General features: G+C 42.4%; 1 protein-coding gene across 1 annotated transcript; it reads right to left on the bottom strand.

Annotated features, from left to right (window-relative positions):
* On the bottom strand, window positions 1-27,441 carry LOC139907839 (ras-related protein Rab-40C). Its single transcript, XM_071894342.2, has 6 exons — window positions 25,954-27,441; window positions 15,212-15,272; window positions 11,061-11,121; window positions 10,277-10,354; window positions 5,025-5,247; window positions 1-923 (listed from the first exon to the last, which is right to left on the bottom strand). The coding sequence occupies exons 1-6, from the start codon at window positions 26,093-26,095 to the stop codon at window positions 649-651; spliced, it is 840 nt and encodes a 279-aa protein (XP_071750443.1). The 5' UTR covers window positions 26,096-27,441; the 3' UTR covers window positions 1-648.
* Between the last annotated feature and the right edge of the window lie 173 nt (window positions 27,442-27,614).

The raw sequence follows: 27,614 nt of genomic DNA, 5'->3' as shown, positions 1-27,614 counted from the left end.
TGACTTATTAAGATGGAGATTGTTTTGCAGTGTAGGAGGAATTACACCTAGAAAGAGAGAAAAAAGAAAGAAACGTAAGGTGACATATAAACAGCTCAAAAAGAGTGCAGAATTGATCTTGAGGTGAGGTCTATGACACAAACTGAGCGGTGCCGATGTAGAGTAACTAAATACGGTTGCAAGTGTTTGTTACGGGCTTCTGTACATGTGTGTGTCTGTTCTGTACATGTAGTAACAGGAGTGAACTGGGAGAGTCTCTTCCTCTCACGTCAGTGGTTGGTGGTAGCGAGCATCAAGTCTGTGGAGACCAAAGTTTGTAGTCGTTCTGTGCTGAACGTGTCGGGCCGAGGCACCGCTGTAGTCCTGTTCCCCCCCAACTGGATCTCAAAGCGAGGGTGGGAGGTAGCACTTGGTTCCCAAAGCAGGGGGAGGGCTTTTATTTTGTCACGCCGTTACTCCCACCACACCTTTATCCACCCCTACATCGACCCACTTCTGCTTTGAACGCAACTCTCCAGGTAAAGGTGTGTTCCGCCCCCTTCCTCCGACAAAAAACCTTCCCGCACATCCGTCTCCCGATCCCGCCTCGCCTACCGTCGTCTCTCCCTCTCCGACCCGCCACCCTGCACCCAGGGGGGGGGCCAGAGACTAAGAGATCTTGCAGTTGTTCCGGGTGCAGTTCTGGGGCGGGCTCTGCGGCGGACGGATGGATTTGGAGCGCTTCAGGCTGTTGCCCTTGGAGCCGCCGGCCGGGTTGGCCAGCGAGTACGAGCGTCCGTGCATCATGACGGCGTTCATGCCGTTGGCCATGGAGAAGGACTTGAGGTGGGACTTGATGGCGACGGGCAGCGGGAGCTTGTCGATGAGGTGGACCGGCGTGCACGACACGATGGCCCGGCAGCACAGGTCCTGCAGGCTGAACACTGCAGGGAGGGAGAGAGAGAGAGAGAAGAGGTAAACAATAAGGGAGTGTTCATGCTGTTCGGCTTTCTTTGAAGAAGAAGAGCCACAATTTGTGCTGATAAAAAAACAAAGAGGGACGCACACTTTGTTTCTATAACCACCAGCTGTCACTATCAGCAAACACAGCTTACGTCCAACTGTGAAATTCTTACCAGAAACCACAGAGCCAATGTTCTCCATACGGACTCTTAACATGCCAACTTTTCTACTACTACCTTCTCCATTTTCCCTCTGGTTGTTGTTGTTGTTGTTGTTGTTGTTGTCCTAAACTGTCAGCTGCCAAACAACAGTCAAACCTCGCCTCTCCTTTGTTCTGTTTGGTTGGCTCGCACAAAAAAGACATCAGTGCACTTCTCCAAGTTGAACTTTTCTCAACATTTCTCTGAAAACTTTCTTAACTACCAAATCACTTCAGGGGAAATTCCACCAACATTTTAGGGTGATATTATACATTTTATACAGACATTTTCCTAAACATTTCAAATTTTTTGCGGTGTTTTATTATTTTTTTCTGTTGTTTTATCGCTTTGATTTACAGGTTGCACTCAAGAAACGACATCTAATTGCACTGCCTGAGATGACAAAAAACTTGTAATCAATAGTAGTAGTCAGTCGCCAATCAATAGTCTTCTTTCAATCATCTGAAGCAATGCAATTCAGCTTTTCCTTGATGTTGAGAACTCACAACTCAAAGCATCAGAACAAAAACCTTAATCAATTTTACGGGAAAAAAAAGCTGTGAGGATTAATAAAGCTTTAAGACGGAGGCTGACTCTTGAAAATGCTTCCTGGAGAACAGCTAAGACTTAATCTGCGTCTGCAAAGCTTTCCCTGCCGACGCTCGAGTCACTCAACACATCAGATGAAGTTCAGGCCAAGGGAACCCGGCGTTGGCACACTTAAAGAGTCTTAGTGAGCCTTTCGCAAAAAATTAATTCACCGGGGGCACGCAGGGACATCGCCTCCATCTGCTTTTCTCTCTAATTACAGACGAAGAAGAGGGAACGATGACAGGAACGAGGGAGAATTAATAAGCGAGAGAGAGAGAGCGAGAGAGAGAGAGAGAGAGAGGAGTCTAGGAGTGTGGCGTCCCGTCTGAAGACAACCGTAGAACTTTAGCGCTCATTAATGCGTCCTGGTTGCATGAATGCAGAACGTCGCTCATGCACAGACTCATTACTGCGTCCTGCAGCAGACAGCATTAAGGGGAAGGGATTAGAGAAAATGAAGGAACTAGGGCTGCACCATTAATCAAATTAAAATTAAACTGCAGTTTAAACAGGACGGCTGCCAATTTGTAAAACAGTTTCCCCTTTACGTGCGGTCAGCGAAGCAAACTCGCTACATAGACCTCTTTTGTCAAGATTCGCTTCCAGTAGCAAGACATTTTTAAAGGATAAACATTCTATATCAGGCAATGTTGCCATTAATTTAACAAGTATTTTAAAATGTTTTTGGTTGTTGTTTGGTTTTTGTTTTATTCTGTGGTTTTTACAACTTCCTGTTTAGAGCTTTTATTTTGAAATTGATGGGTAGGATTTACAACTTAATATTTTGGAGATGACTCATCCATGGGTCTTCTTCCTATTGGACAACTGATAGATGGTCAACCATGTAGTGAAGTATAGGTTTAATAAAGTTAAAACTCTTCCAGTAAATCAACTTGTGCCGCCAAATTATTTTATACCCCAAGATTCACTCCACAAAGTGTGAAAACGCCGTTCTGTATGCACAGTAGATGCTGAGCTATTGACCAATCAGAAGCCTCTCTGGCCAGTTGTTGACCAATCAGAAGTCGGTCATCAAGCAATTCCTCCCTCAGATCCTCTTCCACTGTTACACATCATCAGTCTGTGATGTTCAGTGCAGTGCGGGAGTTATTTTGTAAAGTTTCTGAGGGACTGACACCAAAACCTGAGTTGAAGGACAGATGAAGAACCTCCGAAAGCGCTAATCAGCATAATTGTAGGTTTTGATTCAACACCGCTGATCGCCTTGTGAATCCGGACACTGCTGGTATTCATGCTTCTGCTGACTATGACAAGTTTTAACCTATTTTTGTTGGGAAGATTGATGGTATCAGATGGAAGATCCCTCCTCCTGTTTCTCTTGCTAGTACACCTCGTCCCAGTCTGGGCTTGTTGAGCCACTTTTAGCTGATTATGCTGCAGAACGTTTTAGACCTTCCTCCACCCCCTTCATATCATTCCCACTAAATTCATCAAAGAGCTGTGAGTGCTACAGGTCCTGTCTTTGCTTTCTACTGTGAATAGCTCCGTCCACTGACTGTGTCCCTTCTTTTTTGAGATGGCAGCAGAATTTAGCTCAAAGACTTTTCATAAAACTCAACAGTGACAGTTTGGCTGTTGGTAACTGCAATTTTTTATTTGAAATTATTCCTAAATTTAGCGGGGCTGTGATTACCGCAAAGGAGCCACATTACTGCCGTTTTATTCTCAGCGATAGTTCCGGTGGCGGCCAGTGAAAATTAAGCTTTACATATTTAACAGCCACCCTGATTATCCAGTGGACCGCGGACTAGATCTGTCAGAACGACAGAGAAAGACAAAATCCTTCCCAACAGACTCCGACTGCTGCAGTCACAATGTGTATCATGAGCCTAATCGAATTAGATGGAAACCTTCTGAAACTGAAAGTTCATAAAAGTTCATAAAGTTCAGTAATAGCTGTAAATTCAGTGTGTAAATCAGTTATTTAAAACTGTCACTTGATTCCAAAGACAATGATGCCGTATGACACAATGTCACTTTTACGATTTAACCTTATTGTCACATATCACATTCATTTAAAAAAAATATACTGTCTGACTAGAGCAGGTGGTGTTTTGTACTTTTAGCAGACATGCAACTGAGCAGAAGGGGGTGGTGACACTGTAAAAATGCAAACGGTAAAACTGTGCCAGTAATTCATGTTTATGAATAAGAAAACACCAGCGTGACGGTCTCAGTCCATTACATCACAGAAATCCTGCTGGTGAGTTTTATGAGTAACCCGTACATGTTGAGAAGAACAGAAACAAACAGCCAGAGAAACAGAAGGAGAGAAGGAGAAACGGACATGACTGGTCAAACTGGTCATGCACCCGCATCTGAAACTGAACTGAAGTTGTCAAGATGCCATGACTGAAGTTTTCTGTAAACTTTGGTTGCTCCTGATCAGCTTTTTCACACTCAACACACATGCACTTGGTAATGATGCATTTGAGTTCATGTTTTACAGCAAAACAAACAATGCAATGTCAACCACAAATGAAAAATCCAGAGAATAATTGTGTCCTGCCACACAATTTTAAAGGATAAGTTTGGCGATTTTGGACCTAAATATAATTCCTCTCTTACATACCTGTAGTAGTTGGACCACAAACAATATCGACTCCAGAGTCAGCTCTTGGTTGAAACAGTGAGCTCCGTTGCCTCTTGCTGCTAACAGTGAGTCCAAACTGTTTGTCAAAATATCTCCAAAAAAGGAGAGGCTCCACAGGGGAGTTGAGAGCAAACAGAAAAATTGCAAAGTACATAAATTAAAATTAGTTTTGATTTCATGTCACAGTTGTGCTATTACTCACACTTTCACTAATCAGGAAATCACAGAACTATTTTTCTCTGCCGCAGCACAGACTGCTGTGGGGTGAAAGGTGGTTCCTGGCGGAGTGATCTAGTTTTGGACGGTCAGGTCAGATTGTAAACAGTAGAGTTTGGTAGAAGTTGATCCACTGAGTGGAAACGGTGCGGTGCTGCTGCTTTCCGGGCCGTGGAGAGAAATATGTCGGTTGGTCTCCATATCGTTTTCACAGACTGGCTTTTTTGGTAATATTTCGATAAATCCCATTTGGACTCATTGTTAGCAGCAAGAGGCAGCGGAGCTCGCGGTTTCAACTGACAGCTGACTCTGGAGACAATATTGTCTGTGGGTCCAAGTACTACAGGTATGGAAGAGACAAATTATATATAGGTTCAAAATTGCTGATCTTATTGATTAAGAGTTCTGATCACAAAGTGACTTGTGGTTAAAGTAACACACAGGTCAGCTCCCTCGCTCACCTCGGTTGGGCCTCCAGAACTTCTCCATGCCGTGCCTCATCAGGACGATGCGCGACAGCTCGGTGAAGGACTCGATGACGTTGAAGTTGCACAGCGGGCTGACCTCGAAGAAGGTCATGCCGTTCTTCTCGGCGTAGGCCCTCGCCTGCTCCGTGGGAACCTGCCGCTTGAAGGCCAGGTGCAGCCGGTTACCCACGAGGATCCGAGGCACTCCCGGTGCATGCTGGGAGGGAAAAGTGAAGCGGGAGAGAGAAGAGGACAGAGTTAGCCGTGCAATGGGCAAGTGTTTTTGAAGTCTCATATCGATATCTTTCAAATGAAGCAGCTGAGATGATATTTTGTGTCAATATTCTATATTTTTCATGCCAAAAAATACAAGCACTTGGTGTTTCCCCCATAATATTTATTCTTGTACGGGTGGAAAAACCTTGGAAACAGCATTTATACAACGGGGCACTAAAACTCTCCAGTGACTCCCAGGATAGCTGTAAAAAGAATTAAATAATAATACTGAGTACTTGTGTGGAATCTGATCAAAATGGTCGATATCGGCCCCATATATTGACAGAGCGATACTGTATATCGGTCTAACCCTAAGGGTAATTTATGTCTCTCAATCTGCAAAAATGTACAGGTGTTTATTAAAGTAAAAAAAAAAAAGACAAGAATGCCAAGAAAACAATAGGTAAACTCATCAATATCAACACACGAATACTGAAAACTGACTGGAGTCAAATCTCACATACAGCTGCAGTTGATATGATTTGTACCAGTATAAGAGAGAGACAGAGAGAGAGAGAGAGGGAGAGAGAGAGAGGGAGAGAGAGAGAGTGTGAGAGAGAGAGACAGAGAGAGAGAGAGAGAGAGAGAGAGAGAGAGAGAGAGAGAGAGAGAGAGAGAGAGAGAGAGAGAGAGAGAGAGAGAGATGAAACTAATGATGAATAATGTGGAACTAGGTTAGTGCAGCAGCAAAACAATAATAGGATATAAGAAAGAAACGTTTCAAGAATCTTTTAAGTGGAAATGTAGGAATGAAATAAGTATGAAAAATATGAGCTGCAGCATTATATGTGTGCAAAATATCAGCAGAACATATTGAGACAAAGAGAAAAAGAAAATATAAAAATATACTGTTAAAATGTGTGAATATTGTGATATAGACAACATACACAAATGAGAGAGAATATAGAGATATGAAAAAACAAATATGTGAATTTACAGTTTATGATGTGCAGAATGTGTCATGTCCACGCTAAAAAGGCTACAAAACCTCATACATATGTAGAGAAAGTGTCTAACATGCAGACGAGAGAGAGAGAGAGAGAGAGAGAGAGAGAGAGAGCAAGAGAGAGAGAGAGAGAGAGAGTACATACAGTACATACATACAAAGTGACTGGTGCTGGCTTGTTACTTATTCAACATGCCCGGGGCAGCACATATCTTGTCCTGCCACTCCGGCTCTGGTCTGTCTGATTCATACCAATCTGTTCTGACTAAATGAATAGAAGATGGCAGTGAGAGTGTGACCTCTCTCCTCCTCCATCTCCTTCACTCTTCCCGTCCGTCACCATACATCAGCCTCTCCTCACCGTTTCCTCCCTGCTGCCTTTTCTCCCAGTATCTCTCCTCCAATCTCAACTCTTTTCCAGGTAGTACTGGCAGCAGCAATAGTACAGGTGGAAATAGCACTAGTACTAGCAGCAGTAGCAGCAGTTGTAGTAGTAGTAGCAGTAGCAGTAGTAGTAGTAGTAGTAGTAGTAGTAGTAGTAGCAGTAGCAGTAGCAGTAGAAGCAGTAGAAGCAGTAGTAGAAGTAGAAGTAGTAGTAGTAGTAGTAGTAGCAGCAATAGCAGCAGTAGTAGTAGTAGTAGTAGCAGTAACAGTAGAAGCAGCAGTAGAAGAAGTAGAAGTAGTAGTAATAGTAGTAGTAGCAGCAGTAGTAGTAGTAGCAGCAGTAGTAGCAGTAGCAGTAGCAGCAGTAGTAGTAGCAGCAGTAGTGGTAGAAGTAGAAGTAGCAGTAGCAGCAGTAGTGGTAGCAGTAGTAGTAGCAGCAGCAGTAGAAGTAGAAGTAGCAGTAGTAGCAGTAGTAGAAGTAGTGGTAGCAGTAGAAGTAGTAGTAGAAGTAGTAGTAGTAGTAGAAGTAGTAGTAGAAATAGTAGTAGTAGTAGCAGTAGCAGTAGCAGCAGTAGTGGTAGCAGTAGAAGTAGTAGTAGTAGTAGCAGCAGCAGCAGTAGAAGTAGCAGTAGCAGCAGTAGTGGTAGCAGTAGAAGTAGAAGTAGCAGTAGTAGCAGTAGTAGAAGTAGTAGCCAGTGGTGGAAAGAGTACTAGAATGTCCTTCTCAAGTAGAAGTACTGTTACTTCGCTGAACTTTTACTTAAGTAGAAGTAAAAGTACTGGTGTAAAAACCTACTTAAGTAAAAGTAGAAAGTGCCTCATTTAAAATGAACTCAAGAGTAAAAGTTACTGAGTTCCTTTTTAGAAAAGAGAACGTTGTTAGCTGAGATCTTTTCCTTGTGATTCTAAAAGGACGAGAGGACAAAGTTCAAACTAGATTCTTTTAAATGGAAAGTGCAAATGCAAAGTAAAGCCAGATTCCTCTTCTCACTGTGAATGGATCCACAGTTTGTCAATTTTCGATTGTTCAGTTTCTGTTGCTTATGGAGAGACAAAATCTGTCCTCTGTCATTGATGTGATTTAAAATGTAGCGACAATACTTCACTAAAAATGTACTTGAGTAAAAGTAAAATTACTGACTGAAGTGAAGTACACAAAAAAGCTACTCAATTACAGTAGCGTGAGTACATGTAATTAGTTACTTCAGTAGTAGCAGCAGCAGCAGCAGCAGCAGTAGTAGAGGTGGATCAGTGGAGACAGGAGAGAGTGGAGACAGAGCTGATGGCAAGAGCTGGGAATTAAATTTATCCAGACAACACAAGAAAACATCTGCAATATTTTTCTATCTCTTTTCATGCTCTTTACAAATCTCTTGACTTTCGCTATCCAGAGACTTTTCCTTGCTCCATCTCTATTTTTTCTCTGTCCTTCACTGGCCAGCCACACAAGTCTGTGGAGGAGGAGCAGGAAAGGCAAATCTCAAACACACATACCAGAGACCAAAAATACCAACTCAGTCCCGGCTGTGCACGCCACACACACACACACACACACACACACACACACACACAGAGGACATCCTCTTTGTTTCTAAGCCAACAGGAAGGACATGAGAGTAAGCAGTATAAGCCAAAGGCCTCACCCCCAACGCACACACACACACACACACACACTCTGTCTTAAGTGATTCTGACTCCTCGTCCCACCTTGTAAATGGGACACTGGCCTCTCTAAGTTGGTAGCAAACTGCTAAAGGCTGAAAGCAAAAGATAAGATGAAACTTCAGTGATGCCAGCGGGGAAACTGGGTCGCTGCAGATAAAATAGGAAATAGCAAAATAGGATACGGCAAAGAAATATAGAATAATAAGAATATAGCAAATGGGGGCTATTAGACATAATTCAACCACCAATTCAGTGGAAAAGTATGAATGGAAAGTATGAAATAATATGAGTTACGGCATTATGGGGGTGTGCAAAATAACAGCAGTATAGACAAAGTAAACAAAACAATATAAAAATAGACTGTGATTCGGTTGGCACTTTCTTGGCACCGGTGTGAATCACGTTGATACTAGTGACTAATGGAAAATGTTTTATCACATTCTGTGATAAAGTTCGGTACTTTCATGATTAATCTAATATAATCTTTCATTGAATCACCACACCTGTTCTTTGACTAAAGTGACTACTGATTGGCTCGCTAGGTAACTATGTGCCACAGGCAGGAAAAACAAACTTTCAATCAAAAATCAACCAAAAATGCAGTGTAGAGTGGGCTATAGTTCTAAATCTTTAAAATTTAAGCTATTAATTATTTTTAATAGTTCAAATCCGATAATTTTGATTGTTTTATACTGTTAAAGTGAAGAAGAGAAAAAAAAACATATTCAATTTCACACTTATAAGTTTAAATATAATTTCTTTTAGTTGGGAAAACTAGGAGCAAAAATATTTTTATAATCGTCAAAAAATATTAGGCTATTGTATTGCATAATAAGTTTTTATTCAACATAAGAAACAAAAAAGTAGCATTTTGTTACCGGTGTCGAATTCAAGATACTGTTATGTTTTGAAAATTGTTGTAATGTTGAAAATGTTAAAACGATACGTAGCCCCAGGTCCTCCTCAGTAACGATCAGTGGTTTCCTGTGAGGAAACGGACACAAGTCTTCCAGACAGCGAGTCAGAGAGAGAGAGACCATGACCGGACGTCCGAGAAGTGAACATCATCTCAGACCGGAACTCAGGGATTTCAGCACAAACATACAAAAGCAGCAAAATGAGAATCGTTCTTGTTGCTCCTACGTTTCTGACATCACAGCGACCATAAAAAAGCCACCAGAGACCACATGAGTCATGATGAGAAATAAATTTGATCAGACACAGAATCGCTGTAATCGCCAAGTACAATAAATGACAGTAGAATAACAGGAACTGCACTGCAAGTACAATAACAGGAATTTGTCCTGGTGGCAAATTTTGACAGAGGCGAAGTAGAGTTAGTTTAAGATCCAAATCATCCACAACTGGAATGAAAGGCCGTTTCTTCTACTAAACTTTCATGAGAGTTGACACTGGGACTTCACCGGGTCTGATCTTCCCACTTCTTTTCCCAAAGTGAGATCTGTCTGGGCTCCTAAACTCCCAAACATTCAACACTGCCAGCATCCACAAAAATACAAAAAATACTCCAAGGCACTCTCTTTAAACCAATTAAAATGCCTTTATTGTCATGGCATGGTCATATTAGACATTAAAAACAAACTTCAAAGCGTTTCGGCATCAAGCCTTCGTCAGGAAGTCAAACAGATCTCATGGAACACCTGGTCCTTTTCTAGTGGTATTCCACCAATAGGAATCTTCCACTTGGACATGGTGTTGTGGCCCTCTCTAGGCCACAACACCATGTCCAAGTGGAAGACATTTTAATTGGTTTAAAGAGAGTGCCTTGGAGTATTTTTTGTATTTTTGTGTCTACATGTATCCCTATCCAAAGAGCACCTCAAACAAACTTAATTTTGAGTCCAGGAAGCGCTCCTACCCAAACTTGACTGCCAGCATCCGTCAGGCCCTCATCAAACCTCTCATCCATCCATCCATCCATCAATCCATCAATCCATCCCCGTCTCCGACTCACCTCATCAATCTCTCTGATCCACCGGTCGATGCCGTCGAAGGACCACCGGTTGGTGATGTCATACACCAGCAGGATCCCCTGGAGAGAACACACACACACACATACACACACACACACACAGAGAATCAACGGCAAGTCGTATTACTCCTATTACAGTTCTGTATGTGTATTGTTATATACAGATGGGTGACAAATGAAAGGAAAAACCTGAATGAATGAGTGGAGAAACATAACAAATGCAGATGCTTCCATACAGGTGTACTGCATGATACAATTAATCAATTAACATCCTGTCATGCTCTGTGGCATGTATAAAAATGCCGAGCTGGCCCAGCTGACCTCAATTTTGGCTCAAGATGGCAAGAGGAAAAGATCTAAGTGACTTTGAAAGAGGATTCATTATTAGGTAGGAACAGTGACTAAAGTGACATCTGCATCTAGATCTATGGGAATGACATCAGTAAATAGTTGGAAACTGTGGTGGAAAGCGCACAGTTCGATGACCGTGATGCTCGTGCATTAGTGTGATATGTAAGGAAAAACAGAAGAGCAACTCTTCCTTAGGTGAGCAAGAAGGGTACAATTGAATGTATATATTCTTGATGTTATTGTTTTATTCTGCCCATAAAAACAATAAACAGATAGTTAAAAATAAAACAGATACTGGCTACTCATTGCCGTCCACCTCTGATACGCTGGCACACCCTGCAGTAACAAGCAGAGAACTCACAGAGCGCTGGAGCGGTTTCCTACTTAAGTCTGTTTAAGTGGTTCGTTTCCTCACCTGAGCCCCGCGGGAATAGGAGCGAAAGATGGTGCAGAACCTCCCCTGTCCTGAGGTGTCCCTGGAGACAGAAGGAGAGGAAGAGGTTGAAGGAGAGATTTACAGTCAATACAGATTTGTACAACTGCCAGGAAACCAATAAACCCGTCTTTTTTTTTGGCAGCCAACTGAGGAGCGAGCTATAAACGGTGGCACGTCTCAGAATCCAGGACAATACATAGGAAAACCGGACTGACTTTCACCCAAGATCACTTAGTAATGTTACAAGTAATCAAACTTTTAGCCTTGGCTCACAGTAGCAACGTGCGCCACAACATGAGCTACGCACGGCTGATGCTTGGTTAAACAGGCGATGAATAAGTGTTCACGCATTCAAGCTGTAAAGACGCCATGACTGAAATTTTCTGTAGACTTTCTGTGGAGTTTCTCCTGATCAGTTCTTTTTGTTCACATTTAACACACATGCACTTAGTGATGCATTTGAGTTCATCTTTAACACCACCATCAAAAGAAATCTAGCAAGTAGTTGTGTCATGCCATGGCTTTTCAAGAGTTGTGATCGCAAGATGACTTGTGTGATGAAACACCTTCATTTTGCTAGTTTTATTTGAAATGAATATATCATTCCCTATACTTGACCATAGGTACTCCCTTGGTGACATCAGAATTCAGCAAGTTGAAGAAATCAGACATCACTTGATTTGACCACTCAGCAACAGTTAGCAATTTCCAGGCCATCCTAGCTACGATGACTACTAGTGTAATAAATATCAGAGAGGATGTGCTAGCTCACAGCTCCCTGGCTATTGTCCTGTTCTGGGCTTTGTTAGCTTAGCGTAACGCTGAAAGACTAGCTGAGTATCTACAGAGTCATGGAGGTCTGTTTGTAGAGACGGTGGGGGTACACAGTGTAAAACACATTCACACTAGGCACCAAGCTTCACAAACTCTACGTGTGTGTGTGTGTGTGTGTGTGTGTGTGTGTCCATGCCACTGAGTGCTGAGAGGGGAAATCTCTTGACTAGAGGTCAGCCAATGTCCAGCATGACTTATGTATTGGTCTAACTGATTATAGCTTCTTGAATTGATAGTAATAATTTCTATGCCACCCATCGGTCAGATAAAATCTTGGGAGAGAGAGAAATCATCTTGTTAAGCGACTGTGTGGTAATTGGCCGACAGGTTGAAAACGCCGCCGCCGAGTGGCTGGTGAGGCTGACGACGAGACGATTCCCACCGCTGATTGGGTGGGAGGGGTGGACAGTGATGGATGTTGGGTATTTAGGCTCCTGCTTTTCTTTTTACCTGCAATTTCCCTTCTCTGTGTCACCTCAGAGAGAGAGACCGAGAGGAGTCTGAGTCATGAGAGAGAGAGAGAGAGAGAGAGTGTGAGAGAGAAAGAGAGAGAGAGAGAGAGAGCGAGAGAGCAGGAACGATGAGATTAGAGACAGTGATGAGAAAGAGAAAGACTGAGGAAGCAGAAATAAAGAGTCTTCTGCATACGCCTGCCTTTAAAGTTTTCTCTCTACAGGGAAGATGAGGCGTTGGTTCTCCCCTGAGGAGTCAAATTCCTTGGCCCACTTCCACAAAACAGGCCTTTCCTAGCACTGCAGTGTGCTGTAGTCTTCTAACACTTAGATGCCTCTGACGCATCTCTTTATATTAGGGCCGGGCGATATCGACAAAATCAAACATCACAATATTTTAGACCGAATACCTCAATAGCAATAATGTGACGATATTTTGGGGATGAGTATTCGTGCTTTTATGAGATATTTACACACAAGAAATTTTTTTAATTAGTAAAGATGATTAGTAATCATATGTGTAATCAGTAATAAGTGTGGATATGATGAGCAGGTAAAGCCAATAATCATTGTTCATTTTTCTCAGCCAGGACCGGCTAATAAGTTCAGAAAATTGTATCACTTTACTGCAACACAGCCTTTAAGACCAGGAAGAATTACATTATCTAGTCTCATATCACAATATCGATATTATATGATATATCGCCCAGCCCTATTTTATATTGGTTTATATTTATATCGATATATTGTTCTAACCCATAATCACGTAGTCCACATAAGTTTTATACAAAATTCCTCATCAGCAATAGAACAGGTATTTTGTAAGTTTATTTACAGTGATCTGCTCTGAACTAATGGGCAAACGTTTTTGAATGGCAGAATCGGGTAATGTGATCCCTCGTCTTCATGTATGACGGCCATCTTTGTTCCGTCACGTAGTCTGAACAGCCTCCCAACCAGTCAGCAAGCCAACAGCAGTAGCAGTAGCTTTAGCCAATCGGTTGCTCAGTACCAACCGTGCATTACACCAATACTGGCCTCCTCCCAATATTGGCTGCCAGTCAAGTACAGAATTGATTTTAAAATTCTTCTGATGACCAACAAGGCGTTGTGTGGTCAGGTTCTGACTTATACTAGCGAGTTGTGTCTTCACTCAGGTCCTCTGAGCAGGACCTGATGCCTGTTCCAAGGTCCGACATTAAAATAAAAGGTGAAGAGGTGCATTAGACTCCCTGTAGATGTTGGACTAGCCAACTTGGTCCCTGCTTTTACGAAATTGCTAAAGATCCACCTTTTCTGTCAGTCATTCTCTTAATCTGACGTGCGTCTTGTTGGATGTCTTATTTAGTGGGTGCATGTTGTTCTGTGTATTTATCTGTTTTATTCATTTTCAAATGTGAAGCACTTTGTGATTGTAAGCAGGGCTTGAAGCAAAAAAACATTCTGAGCCTGAAATGTTCCTGACTGATTAGTGCAATAAGTTATCCTCATTGCACTAAACCTAGTGCAATAAGGATAACTGTGGAGCCCCCCAGGGGTCACCTGGTACAAAAAAAAAATGATGCGGAAATCAGTGGGCACGGTTTTCTTACAATTTACTCCTAAACCGTGCCCACGGATTAGTAAACCATGCACACAGATTTGTAATATCTACGTTGATAACATCAAAGAGGGACTTTTAGGCCTATATACAGTGAGCCAGAGCCATTACACACAGCTCGGCATACATATAGTGAGCTGTAATAGCCATTAGGCACCTAGACCATATGTGAACCATAACCATTGATTAATCACATCAGTAGGTCTAATTTATGATCCGATGTGTGTTTTGGTGACCATATGAAACCTATTTACTCCCTATACATCATGCTTGTAGAAAAAGCATGTTAATTAAATTTTATATGCAACTCTGTGGGCCGCTGTGCTGTCCCTGTTTGACGTTATCAATGTACATATTATAAATCCGTGTGCATGGTCTACTAATCCGCGGGCATGGTTTAGGACTCTGTGTGCACTGATTACTAATTCGAGGGCACGGTTTACTAATCCGTGCGCATGGAGTCGTGCACGGTTTACCAATCAGTGCCCGTATGGATTTCCACATCAATTATTTTTTTCTTACCAGGTGACCCCTGGGCAGCTCTGTAGAGAACAGCCAAAGCAACGCCACATTTTTATGCTGAATGAAGATTGTAAATTGTGAAAGACAGATCCCGTTCCGGTCTGTCATTGCTGCTGGAGCGGCAGCTGTAACTGTTGCTCCCGGTGTGCTCAGATATTGAAGTGCGCGCATAGCAGCGTTGTGTCTGGGATTTACCTCGTGTGGAAAGAGCACTTTCTTTCTGCTGGTTGAGCACACAGTGCAGAACAAACACCCGGTTCCCTTAATTTGTCGCACCAAGTGTCAACGGTTTCCCGTCTCCACCCGTTCATTCAATCCATACCTATCGCCGTTTGTTTTTTACTCCTGTCTCAGTGACGCGTGTATCTTCACCAGCTTTCATAAACTTTGTTTCCATATTTCAGCTGTGCTACACCACGGAATCGGTGCTACATTGTGATAGAAAGTAGCTTGCTGTTCATTGGATAAAAAAAAAACTTGCTCGCATTCCAATGGTAAATGTAAAATATTGCTTTGCTTCGCTGAATATGATTGGATAAAGCGCATCAAAAACAAAAACCCACGTGGAGTTTTTTTTTTTTTTTTGATGAAAATAGTTTGTGAATCTAAAACGTCCGGAGGTCTTTAAGCCCTGTGTAAGTGTAGAGAGGTGCGATACTGAGGAGGGACGCTCTACACTGTACAGACAACAACAGGTCCGTTCAGCGGTGATGGGTGCTTACCAAAGCTCCAGCTTCACTCTCCTCCCATCTAGAAGAATGGTGGTGGTTTTATAGTCAATACCTGGATGGAGAGAGGGCAGAGAGAGGAAGGCATTAGGCAAATGGATACATCAGGAAGGCCAACATCAATCAAGATTACAATACCTTGGTTTCAGAGAGAAGCTGAGCTGACGCTTGACAAAATGACTCACGACCTATTTGAGGCACTTATACTGAACCTAAGTGTAGTTTTACCTAACAACACACTAAGGAGGACTGCAATTAGCTTTACAAAATGTGACAACCGTGTAGAACAAGAAAATAAAAGCTATCACAGTGGAAATCTTTCAGCTTGCTTAGGAAGTTTGCCACATAAAATGCAGCTCAATATTTGTCTTTTACAACCTATTTGACTTATTTTTATCAAGGGTGAAGTGTTGCATGTTTCCCATTGTGTGTAACATGAGACAAACTCTTCTTCTTAGACCTTCACTTTATGACAAGACTCCTCTTTCGTCAAGAGGTCTAGATCAGTTTTGTTCAAATTGCATGTCCTATTCTGATATTCTAACTTTTATATTTTTTCATTTGAAACTGAAAACTGACACTAAACCGGGGCGACGGGTGGGATGCTGGGCCCCGCCGACCAATAAGAAGCAAGACTCGCCATCTCTTTAATCTCCCCTATGCCAATCAACCCATGGCTCTTGAAATGAGAAGAAAAACCCTGTTTAATGTCCAAGATCAATGTTTTAATTTTCAGTTATTCAAACAAACAAAAAAACTAATTTGAAAATAGCATCTAAAATCACAATATTGTATTCATCCAAGGCACCCTGTACTAAATTCTCCATCTTTCTACTTTCAGTTTTGAATTCTGACAAGTGTTACACAGAGTGAGAAGTCACCTGTCATGGTAGTTTCCTGCTCTGATAGTGTTTTGCCTCAGGCAGCCAACACATCTTTATATTCTGGCAGACTGCAGTCTCCCTGCTACACCTGCCAGCCTGCTGCTGCATGTCTGGACATGTCTGTGTCTGGATCTGCTCACCATGTTCTTGTGGTTTTTACCCACTGAGTCAGCGTACTTTCGGACCAAACAGGTGTACCACCTTATAATGCAATTCTGATATCGGACAGTCAGTGTTGTCCACCTGCGATATGATGGAGGTCCTTCCCTTTTTCACCCCTCAAAAGCTTCAGGGGTGTGATTATGTAAAACTTTCCATGAAACCTGCCTCACCCTGCCAGAATTTCAATTATTATCGCTTTCAGTGGAGAGTTTTAGTGTCCCATGATGGTCTAAATGCTGTTTCACAGGCTTTTCCATCCTGGCCAGAATAAAATCCCGGGGGAAACACTGAATCCTTGGAATAGTTAGCATGAAACAGGCCAAATTTAAAGATATTAGATAACAAAACAGAACATTTACTATTGGCAGCTTCAGTAAAAAATCGGTTTCAGCCAACAAAACCCTTATTTGTCAAACCTTCATACCATCACCATCCAAAAACAGTTGGCCTGTGCACTTGCAGTAACAAGTGTTAGTATATGTATGTTGGGATACACCAGCATTAACTGATAACTGTCATTTTGTCATCTACTGTCAAAAGTGAAAATGTAGACTCCTAGAAAAAAACAAAAGCAGATTTTCCCATTACCATAATACCATACAGCAATATTTAATTAGATGCAGCCTAAGAGCAAGTCATCCCAGTTCTCCAAACTTTACACACGACTGCATCAGCTTTTGTTAGTGACCAAAGGGCTTTGGCAGGTAGCAGCTGCTGGCTAACAACATTACCAATATCTTCCAATTTTCCAGGCAACATAAAGACTGCTGAGCTAAAGTGCTGAGCTCAGGCTAGCCTAATTGAATTGGAGTGAGTGCAGGGCATCATACCAAGTGCTTCCTCTCCTCTTGTTGCCAGGGCTCGTTCAGACAGCCAAGATAATCAATAGCTTCTCTGATGTCTGATTCCCTAAGCTGGACGCTGCTGCTTCTATTCTGGGAGTCGGGTGACTTTGCTTCTTCTCAGGACATTCTCAACGCTGGAGGGAGAGTATGTGTGTGTGTGTTGTGGGTGTGTAGCATGTTCGTTGCTTTTGAAAAAAATCCCAAGCATACACAACAGTGCAAGAATATGAGAATGAGTCATTTTTTCAACCTCAGAGGCATACGCTGCTGTGGAAATGTACAAACGTGAGCCGATGGTTGTCAGAGCAAAGAAATGCCACCATCATGACAACCGTAAGGGTGGGAAGGAGACAAATTAGTGAGGAGAGCATAACTGGTAGGAACACAAGCTGGAGAGAGAGAGAGAGAGAGAGAGAGAGAGAGAGAGAGAGAGAGAGAGAGAGAGAGAGAGAGAGAGAGAGAGAGAGTGTGTAAGACAGATGAAACTAATGATGAATAATGTGGAACTAGGTTAGTGCAGCAGCAAAACAATAATAGGATACAAGAAAGAAACGTTTCAAGAATCTTTTAAGTGGAAACGTAGGAATGAAATAAGTATGAAAAATATGAGCTGCAGCATTATAAGGGTGTGCAAAATATCAGCAGAAGATATTGAGACAAAGAGAAAAAGAATGAAAATATGTATATAAAAATATACTGAGAAAATGTGTGAATATTGTGATATAGACAACATACACAAATGAGAGAGAATATAGAGATATGAAAAAACAAATATGTGAATTTACAGTTTATGATGTGCAGAATGTGTCATGTTCACGCTAAAAAGGCTACAAAACCTCATACATATGTAGAGAAAGTGTCTAACATGCAGACGTGCTTTGTAAAAAAAAAAAAAAAAACTACTCTTAACCATATCAAATATATTACATTTACAGATGCATGTATAGAATGTGAAGAAAGGTGGAGAAAGAAAGAAAGAAAGAAAGAAAGAAATAAAAGGCAGCTGAAGGAAGAAAAAAGAATGAAAAGAAAGTGCATAAAATCTGATTTGACAGCGTGGAGATGAGCTTTTATTGCCGAGCGCCATGGTAATAGTCAACCGGCGGTGTGTCAGTCTGTGCATCTTTCAAGAGGATTAGGCCGGTTTCAGCTTTTCCTCTACCTACAAATATACTCCCTCGCTCTCTCTCTCTCTCTCCCTCTCAGGAAGGCACTATAGGGGGGTTTTCTCTGAGCTGAACTGCATCCAGCGTGATAACTGCTGGCTATGGATGGTGCACCGTCAAAATAAATAGGCTAGTCCATTGCTGTAGTGAAACAATAGACTGCTATGCTTTGGTAGTAACTGGGGGATTTTCCATTGTTAGGCTGCTGAATGAAACAAGAAGATTTAAGAGTCTCACTTCTGGCCTCTCCTTGTCTAGCAGCTGCTCTGAAAAGTGTCTTTTCAACCCGCTTTTGCATTTTAATAGGCTTCGCCCTTCCAAGGCTGGCTTTATCTGATGGCCAGTGTCAGCCGACTGTGAAATTCAAAACCTTTTATCGCAACGTGAAAAATTAATCTTGAAACCCCCTCGAAAATTGTTTTGTAAACCCCCGTTCCCCCTCCCCCCAGTCGTCATGATATATATCACCGTTCCCCTATGTGTTCATCCATGCAGTGCGTGCGGTGTGGTGTGCGGAAACATTGCATTTAAATGTGCAAGGAATAGCATTTTAACATTTTAAATTATAGTGTAAGTCCACGCAGTCAAGTAAAACAAATCTATGAATAAGTATACAATTAAATCAACGTGTCCCTGCGTGTGTTTCCCCATTTCAGTGTCATCGTTTCCCACAGTGAATGTTTTAGTCAAGGTGGTATTGGCTGACTAAGCTAAATATAAAAGGCACATTTAAAGTAATAATTTGCTACTTTTTTTACATAAATAAATGTCAGTTTTGCTCTCTATCGTTAATTGATACCATACAATAGTGATTCAACATATACCCAGTTCATGAAAGCTTTTACATTTGCTGTTGTAAACACCCAGTACCAGGTAGGTGCTTTCCCCAGAAAACACATCCTCTGCCACACAGAAAGTGATGGGTTTCATGATTACAGAAGCAGCAACAGCAGGAAAAATCAAAGGACAAAGAAACTGATTAATCGCTTGGAGATAGGCAAGCATGCTAAAAAGGAAAGCGACCGTCTCCAAGCCAAAACTGGAGTGAACATTGGCACTGCCTTCCAGAAAACACTCCAAGATGAGAAGGGATGATGAGGAGGAGCGATTCAGATGTGGCTTTTTTTCGGTTTGGCCGTCATCCGCCACAGTCGAGTGTCTTATGTTGGCCCAGTGCCGACATTGAGTTGCGAGTTAGCCAACTTTTGAAAGAGAACTGGCAATTTTTTGGTAGTCAAGCATCAGGTAAACATTTCACAGAAAATTCAAATGATGGCAAACTTGTCTGTTTAGCTAAAAGTACTAGGTTAAAAGTACTAAAGTAGGTCTATTGTTGACGTTACTATCGGTAAAGTATTTCAATATTTGTTTGCGGCTACTGAATGTGAATAGATATGAATAGATATGCAGTAATAACATAACTGAACAGTTATCACATTGTTTTATAAAACATGTTTGATATGTTTACATAGTGTAGACACTACCGTCTCTGTAAATATGGTTGCTCTTAGGCACCTGATTATTTGTATCGTCCAACTGCAACTATCAAAATCTGATTTCCCCCCTGAAGGACCGATGAAGGCGGAGGTGATGGATGATGGGGAAACGTGTGTGGGGTTAGGTTGTTATAGGTTGCCGTTTTTGGGTTTTTTTTTAATAGAAATTAGTCAAATAGAAGAAAGGAAATGATGGCTACTTGATTTCTTCCGTGTTAGAAACCAAGGGGCTCGGCAAGCTGTGTCCTGCAATTTCAACGAGGAGGGCCAACAAGGAACGAGTCATTTTCGGTAGACTGAAGAATACATTTAGAAACTATTTCCCTTGACAACAACTGCACAATGAATAAAAAAACAAGCAGCCACAATTTAACATGTCAAATATCTAGGTATCGCTTCATAGCAAGAATGGGTAGAGAGAAATGACGAGTTTATGAACACAAATTACGGCATACATGATTCACTGAGAAGATAGCGTTGAGGAAACGATGCAGATTGGTTCTAGACCGGTACTTTCAGACGTCAAAGACCAACAGTCCTTTTTTTCAGTACAAATCCCAGTCAAAAGAGAGAGGCTGAATTGGGGATGAGAGCGGGTGAAAGAGTGTCACTGGAGAGTGAGAGGCATTTGAAATGCTAGCGGGTGGGCTGGCAGTCTTTTTTTATAAGGCCAAGCTCTTTAAGATTTGAAAATCCTGTGATATAACATGACGGTGGGGTGTGCAAGCTGCCTGCCTCAGGCAAACCAACAGCCTTGTCGGTATTGAATTACATGCATGTCATATGTCGTCATGTATTGTCTGTCAACAAACTTGAGTGTTCTTCCACCCGTCAAACTGTTAAATCTACCGAATGGTAAGTCAACATAATGATGACACAAATTCATTTATCAGAATGAAACCCAGGTAGTGCTGCTTAAACGAGTTTGTCTATTCATTTAACTTGCACACAATTTAACTAAATGTCGACAATAACAAGAACAGCATGAGGCAGGAAGTTAGGCGAGGTCTGATCATTCTGCAACTCTGGACTTGTGAGCGAGTGAACAGTACATTACAAAGGCTGCATTAATATTCAAGCCTCGGGACAAAGAGAGAAGTGGCAGATAGACTGGTCTGACAGCACTTCACCTGCTGACGGCACACTGTGTATCGCCGCAGTAAAACACGGCATATAGGAACACAAGTGTCACTGCTAGTTTGAAAGAAAAGCAAAATCAAACTACGGATCTCGAAATAAGATTATTTTGACAATGGATTTTCTATTCACAGTTCTCAATAGTTAGGTGTGTAAAAAAGATCTAACAAAGGACAAATTTATCTTCCATGTTGTCACTCCTGCTGCTAGCTATTTATACTTCAAGTACAGAACTGCACTAGGCAAAACTTTTATGTAAAACTCCACCCGTGTTATCATCCTACATCAAAAAATGGAGCTGCAATAGAGAAGAGCATCCCATCCCCGCTAACTGAAACGCTTTCCTTTAGATTCGCTCTATTTGCCCAAATCAATCTGGTGGACAGGAAGTAACAAATTGAAACTTAACCAAACCAGCAGCGAGTGTGCACCCTGTCCCACGCTTTAGGAGTGTTTTTTGGCAGTGTTTTCCGATAGATTTAGATTCACCCACTGTGGGAGCGCTTTGTCAATAATGTGTCTAATGTAGCTCGATCTGAATAACAATAAGAGCAAAGTCTCTTGTAAAAAAGTAAATAAAGTTAGTGTATAGGGCATGACAACACTGCGTACTTGGCTAGGCCTATAGCCCAACTCTTGGTTTAAGCTTGTATATTAATGGAAGGATACTGAACAGGCCAGTGTTCAAAAACTGGTCTTCTACAAAACTCTTCTGGCCTTCCAAACATTTACAGAGTGATAACATGTTCTTTTTGGTTCCTTGTGTTGCACTTTAACTACAGTTGCAGAGTAGAATTACCAGATAACCTGTTTAAATAAGTCATATTAACAAACACAATGGTGACACAAGATCTAAGAAGCCAATGCCTAATTGGCACATTTATAAATAATCAATGTCCAACAGCATCATAGCAAAAAAAATAACTACATTATAATCTGAATATTATATATTTGTAACAAGCAGAAATTGGCATTCAAGTATGATATAATCCATACATAAATAAGACAAGCCCAGCCAATAAAAAAGAGGCACAGTGGGTGTTTTTTGTCCATATTATGCAGCTCTAATTATAACCTAAATAAATCAACAAATCAACAAATCAACTGCAGTCGTCACAGATAATTAACCAAACTAGGCTGACTGGCTTTGCTTTGAAAATACCAAACTAAAGATCAATGATGCACATAAGCATTGATCACTGAGGAGGAAATGAGACAGAGCGGTCTCTCCAATTGGCCGCCCCAAATCAGGCAGGGAGCCAATCATAGCCTGAGGGCAGCGCTGTCCAATCAAAATCTGTTCTTTCTCCCCGATTTGCTCCTCCTGAAATATTTAGCTTCCTCACAAGCATTCCCCTTCCCTCCCTGCTACTTTCTCTCTACTGGAGGGATGGAAATCAATAGCAGCGCTTCTGTCTGCACAAACATCCCTGATGAAGCGCATTCAGCCGTGCTCCACTGTGCCCTCCATATTTAATGAAGCCGTTTGAAGGCTTTTGATCTTGCTAGCATCAATTAGGACGGCTTCCTGTTTTAAAGACTTCTCAGAAGCTGGCCCGGCTCACATTTTGGCAAAGAGCTCGTCTTTACAAGGCCGGCCATCCATGGGCTCGGTGTTTAGAATCATGGGGACCATTTACCTGAGGTAAATCTAGATCTAACGCATCAGCACCGACTGAAGACAAACTGCCTGTCAACTGCCTGAATGTGGGGTTTTCAGGTGTTTAACTGCATTTTACACGGCTATCATGGCACAGTTTAGAACAGCAGAAAAACAGCACAGGCAAGCTAGAAATAAAAGAGGGAAATAAAGAGGGAAATAAATTAGGGGTGACGAGAAAGAAAGGCTAATGAAAAGAGGGTCTCTAGATGAGTTCTGAGTGATAAATATGCAAACCATACATTCACACTGCGAGCAACACGATCAACAAGTCACTGGAGGCCCACTCATTTCCCACAGAGCGGAGCGACCAGGGAAACTGTGGACAATGTGTTGGCAGTTGGCAGAGACTGAACTTTCATCGACTGTCAACAGCCAATCAGATTGCCGCACATCCTTGTTTCCCTACCAATGTGATCATCAACAATACCATAGTTCTGCTTGGTAAGTGCAAAATGGATGAGAAGTTGATTACAGTCATTCAAAACTTCCCACTTCTGTACAACTTCTATTTGAAAGACTAGAGGAATAAAGGTCTCAAAAACTAGGCTTGAAGAATGCTCGCATCCATCGTTGGGGTCTGGTGGTAAGTGCTCTGAAGTCATTTTAATGAAATTTGTCTGTTTTTATTTTCGATGAATCCTAGATAATTAGGCCTCACTAGCTAGCTACGTTAACTCATCAAACCGATGTAATGATATTAAAGGCAATACCAAATAGGGCTGGGTATCGGTACTCGATACCTTTAAGGTATCGACCGAAATAACCCAGTACCAAGTAGTATCAAAACTTCTCCAGTCAAACGATACCTGCATTCGATACTTCTTGTACACAGATCTAGAAAAAAAATGACTATTTGTATGGTTTTGCTCGCAGCCAATCACCGCAAGCGTTCTTCGGTTTAATGCGACTTGTGATTGGCCCGCTACCGCAGCAGCTACAACCCATACAGTCTGTGGTGAAGTCGAGCGCGGTGTGTGTGACGGAGTTGGCAGTTCAGCGTGCCGAGATGCCACAAAAAAGGAAAAAAAAGGTATCGAATGAAGTACTCTATTGGTATCGGTATCACTTTAAGGGTACTGGTATTGGTACTGGCATCGGAATTTTTTAAACGATACCCAGCCCTAATACCAAAGCAGCAAGAACTCTATGATTTTACTGTTCAAAACTGTGTAGCTGCAGGCCCTACATAGATGCAAACAGTGCTCTGACCCTGTCCACAATTGGTCAGAATAGACAGAACCATAAACCAAGTCGTTTGCAGTGTGAACACATGGAACTCTACTGCTAAATCTCAAAATGTTGTAACGAAGAAGAACTCTCTCTCTAAATCCACCTCAATTTCTGCAATGAAACAGTCTGGCCTCCTACTGGGAGAGCAGGAGAGTCCCTTACATCTACAAACACACATGAACTGAGCAAGTGCCTTCACACTGCTGCCAAATGCCGACGGGCATCGCCACCCTTTGGCAGAATCTATTAGATTAGCACTGGCAAAAAGGGGTCATGCTACTAACTGATGTATTTTTCATTAACAGTTGTTGTCACTCTGAAAGGGGGAGATGGAGATTTTCTTCATCTCAATAATGAAATGGATGCTTGGGGAATCATCTCTGGTGAGGACTGTGCTGCAAGCAAACATCTTCTCTTATGAAGATATGCACATTTTACCTTTGGGGCAGAAGTAAGCAAGCAGCTGATATTTCAAGTCCAGTCACTGTAAGTGGAGAACTGGCTCTAATTAGGCTGCATGGATGTGATGGACGTACTTCCCTTCTCCCTGCTGTCCTCCCCCTCTTCTCTTCCTTGACAAACTCATACCAGCCTGGCTAGCACTGTCAGAGAGTGACCCCAAGATGCTGCTCGGCTCCCTCTGGTGCAGGATTCATACAATATATCTATTAGCATAGAGGGAGTAACCTTGCACTGTTAAGGCATTACTTATTCTCTATTCCTCTCCTCTGCCCTATCCTCTCTTTATCCTCTTTTTCTAGGGCTTCCCTTTGATGGGAGTGGGGGTGGGTGTGTGTGTGTGTGTGTGTGTGTGTAGCATCTTTTTTTTGAAGCCACGGACCACCAGCTTACTGCAGCAGCAAGGCAGTGATCGGATACAGGCTGTCAGCTCCAGAGCAACAGCAGTGAGAGAGCCAGGCGATCTGAGCTCCTACACCCAGGGAGGGCTCATCTGACCGGGCAGGACTCCGTCAACCTTCCCCTCCTGACACGGACCCTCCAGCACCCGCACAGTATTTCACCCCGTGTTAGATGGAGCCCTGTGGGACTTGGCAAATTGGCTGGCAAACACCATGCTATCCTATACACAGTATGCCCTTGCAGCTAAAAACTGATGATGCTGTTCCTAAATGTACCTGCTCTAAAGTGAGGAATGCAGATGAAAGCTTTGATCTAATTTAATCTGCTTCAGTAATGTTCACATCAAACCCAGAGAAAATTCCTGAAAGGTTTTCATTCAGTAATGAGCAGCAGAATAACAGCCATAGTTGAGCAGCCTCCACTCAGCCCATATGCATGCATACACAAGCAGTAAACCCTTACAAACCAGAATATAATGGATCTGCTGTTGTTATTACCCACGCCGCCTAGTCATGGACATGTAGATTTACGCGCTGTGTGTGTTTTGTGTGCATCACAAGGCCAATACTGATATTTTTGTACTGAAGTTGCCATTTCAAGCTGTTGATATTTTGTGCCGCTGTTGAATATCTTGCAACTGGACCATTTTTATGGCAAATAATTACAAGTATTTAATGTTTCCCCCAGAAATCCATTCTGGTCAGGATGGAAAAGCATCTGAAACAGCATTTAGACCATCATAGGACACTAAAACTCTCCAGTGAAAGCCAGACTAATTCTTTAAGGTTGGTCAGCAGCTCCTTAAGGCAGGTTTCACTGCAGGTTTTACAGACTGACACCTCTGAAGCTGTTGAGTAAAGAAAAGGAGGAACCGCCATCGTATTGGAGGTGGATGATATCTGACTTTTAATAAAAGGCCAATATCAGCCCTATATTTTGATCTAAACCTAGTCCCTTGTTATTGGACTGTGAGGTCATGAAAACCAGGGTTTGGCTAGTGAAATTGTCCACTCACTCGACCATCATCCACATACATTCTAGCATGTCTCATACTTCCATGTGAGCGGCGTGTGTGTGAGCGTGAGTGTATGTGAGTGTGTTGTCAGAGTCAGGCAGTGAAGAGAGTTCATTGTGTATTCTCCAGTCCACACACTGAAATGCACAGCCAGCATGTTTAGGACTTTGTGATGAGCAAGCATGACACAACACAGCACAACACAACACAAGGAGCTCGTCACAGAGGGCAAAACTAAACCAACAGGTCCAGATAAGCTCAGACAAGTGTGACTCACCGCTACTGTAAGCGTACGGGGACTCAGCGGAGCCGTCCTGCAGGCTGTCCAGGATCTCTCCTTTGCCCACATCGCTGTCTCCCACCAGCAGGAACTTGAGCAAGTAGTCATAGCTTTTCACCGGGCTGCCCTGGCTGCCCATCGCACCTCACATCTGAACCCACAAGCAATGGGGAAAACAAATGGAGGCTGGGGATGGGTGCCCACTTCCCCGTGGACGCAAAAACACAAAGATGGGTAGCCAACCCCCTGTGTTATCCTGTCCCGCTTGATCCAAAACAAAGAGCTTGTTATGTCATGAACTTGCCGAATAGGGGTCCACCAGCCTATGTCCTTGTTTTGCCTTAATAATGTTGCGCCACTTTCAAAGTGTTCCCACCTTTGTGTTAAAAACAGATAAGCTAAAGGTTAAAAAAAGACTGTTGCCCAACCAAACAGTCTCACAAGAATGTGCAGGGTCAATGCCAAAAATGGGATGCTGAAAAGCAAAACATCCACATAGCCAAATAAAAAAGATAAAAATAATGGTCTGGTTACAGGTGGTGCTCAGTGGAAAAACACGACCTTTACCTAAAGTAAACAGCTGGTATTGTCTTTCCAACTGATAACTGACAGCTTAAAAAGGTATAACCACAATTTGAGATCCCTCTTCCTGTGTGAAACAAGAAACCGCTACTGACAGGTTAAAATCTATTACAAGTTAAATCCACTGACATTTAAAAATATGCAGCCCAAGCTGTATCAACAGACGGGATGACTCTTGCGGGCTTGGTGGCAAGAGTCTGTCTGGGGGAGAAAACATGCTTAATGCCTAGAATGGTATTTATATTTAGCTAATTTGCAATGATCATCTTTCAAAATGAATAACCAGATAACCCCGCTGAGTTAAATCACCTAACTAGCAAGCAACTGCCAAACCTGAAGGGTCCGAGTAGCTCAAAGGTCTTTCCTCTTGTCCACATAAGAGAAGCTGTTGGCTAGCAGTGGAACAACAAGCTAGCCCTGCCGGAGAGCTCGCCAGCTAGCTTAGCATCGGTTAGTTAGCCCACTACACTCGCTATTACTGCTGGTGCTAGCAACGCAGTCAACTGACTGAGTATTATGACTATTATTTAAAGACACCGTCACTGGCATGTCGCGCTACACAAAGCAGCATTGCGTTACTCTCTATGAGCTGACTTCTCGGTTAATAAAACACTGTTAGTATTCCACAGCGAGCTAACAGCTAACGCAGTAGCTTAACTTCAAGCGACGTCTAATTTCAGGCCCCCTTGTCTTTCTTTAGTCCGGACAACAAAGATTCCCTAACTTCACGGCGTTATATCCCTGTTACGGACAGAAGTTGTTGGCTGAAATCTCCCGTGGATTCAAAAGGCTGACGCATTAAGTCCAGTCCAAGTCTTTGTAAGTGTACTGGGTAATCTCAGTCCGTGATCTTTCCATTTTTCTCCATTATGTTCAATCATAATCGCAGTAACCACCGCACTACAACAACACTGCTGCTGACAGATCGACACACTGCGCTGTCTGCTCTCCGTGTTCCCGCCCCCCGCTCCAAGCCCCGCCTCTCCACTCATCTGATTGGACGGTAATTCCACGGTGACACACGATAGGCCGCGAGTAACGCCCTTCAAAATGTGCTGTCAACAACACTTCCAGAT

Source organism: Centroberyx gerrardi, chromosome 7 (genome assembly GCF_048128805.1).
Source record: "Centroberyx gerrardi isolate f3 chromosome 7, fCenGer3.hap1.cur.20231027, whole genome shotgun sequence".
NCBI lineage: Eukaryota > Metazoa > Chordata > Actinopteri > Beryciformes > Berycidae > Centroberyx > Centroberyx gerrardi.
This window is presented reverse-complemented; position numbering and strand designations above follow the sequence as displayed.

Coding starts and splice junctions, on each gene's coding strand:
- LOC139907839 (XM_071894342.2), bottom strand. CDS start 26,095: ATGGGCAGCCAGGGCAGCCCGGTGAAAAGCTATGACTACTTGCTCAAG. Junction 15,273..25,953: donor CCCGTACGCTTACAGTAGCG/GTGAGTCACACT, acceptor CTCTCCATCCAG/GTATTGACTATAAAACCACC. Junction 10,355..11,060: donor CCTATTCCCGCGGGGCTCAG/GTGAGGAAACGA, acceptor TGTTCTCTCCAG/GGGATCCTGCTGGTGTATGA.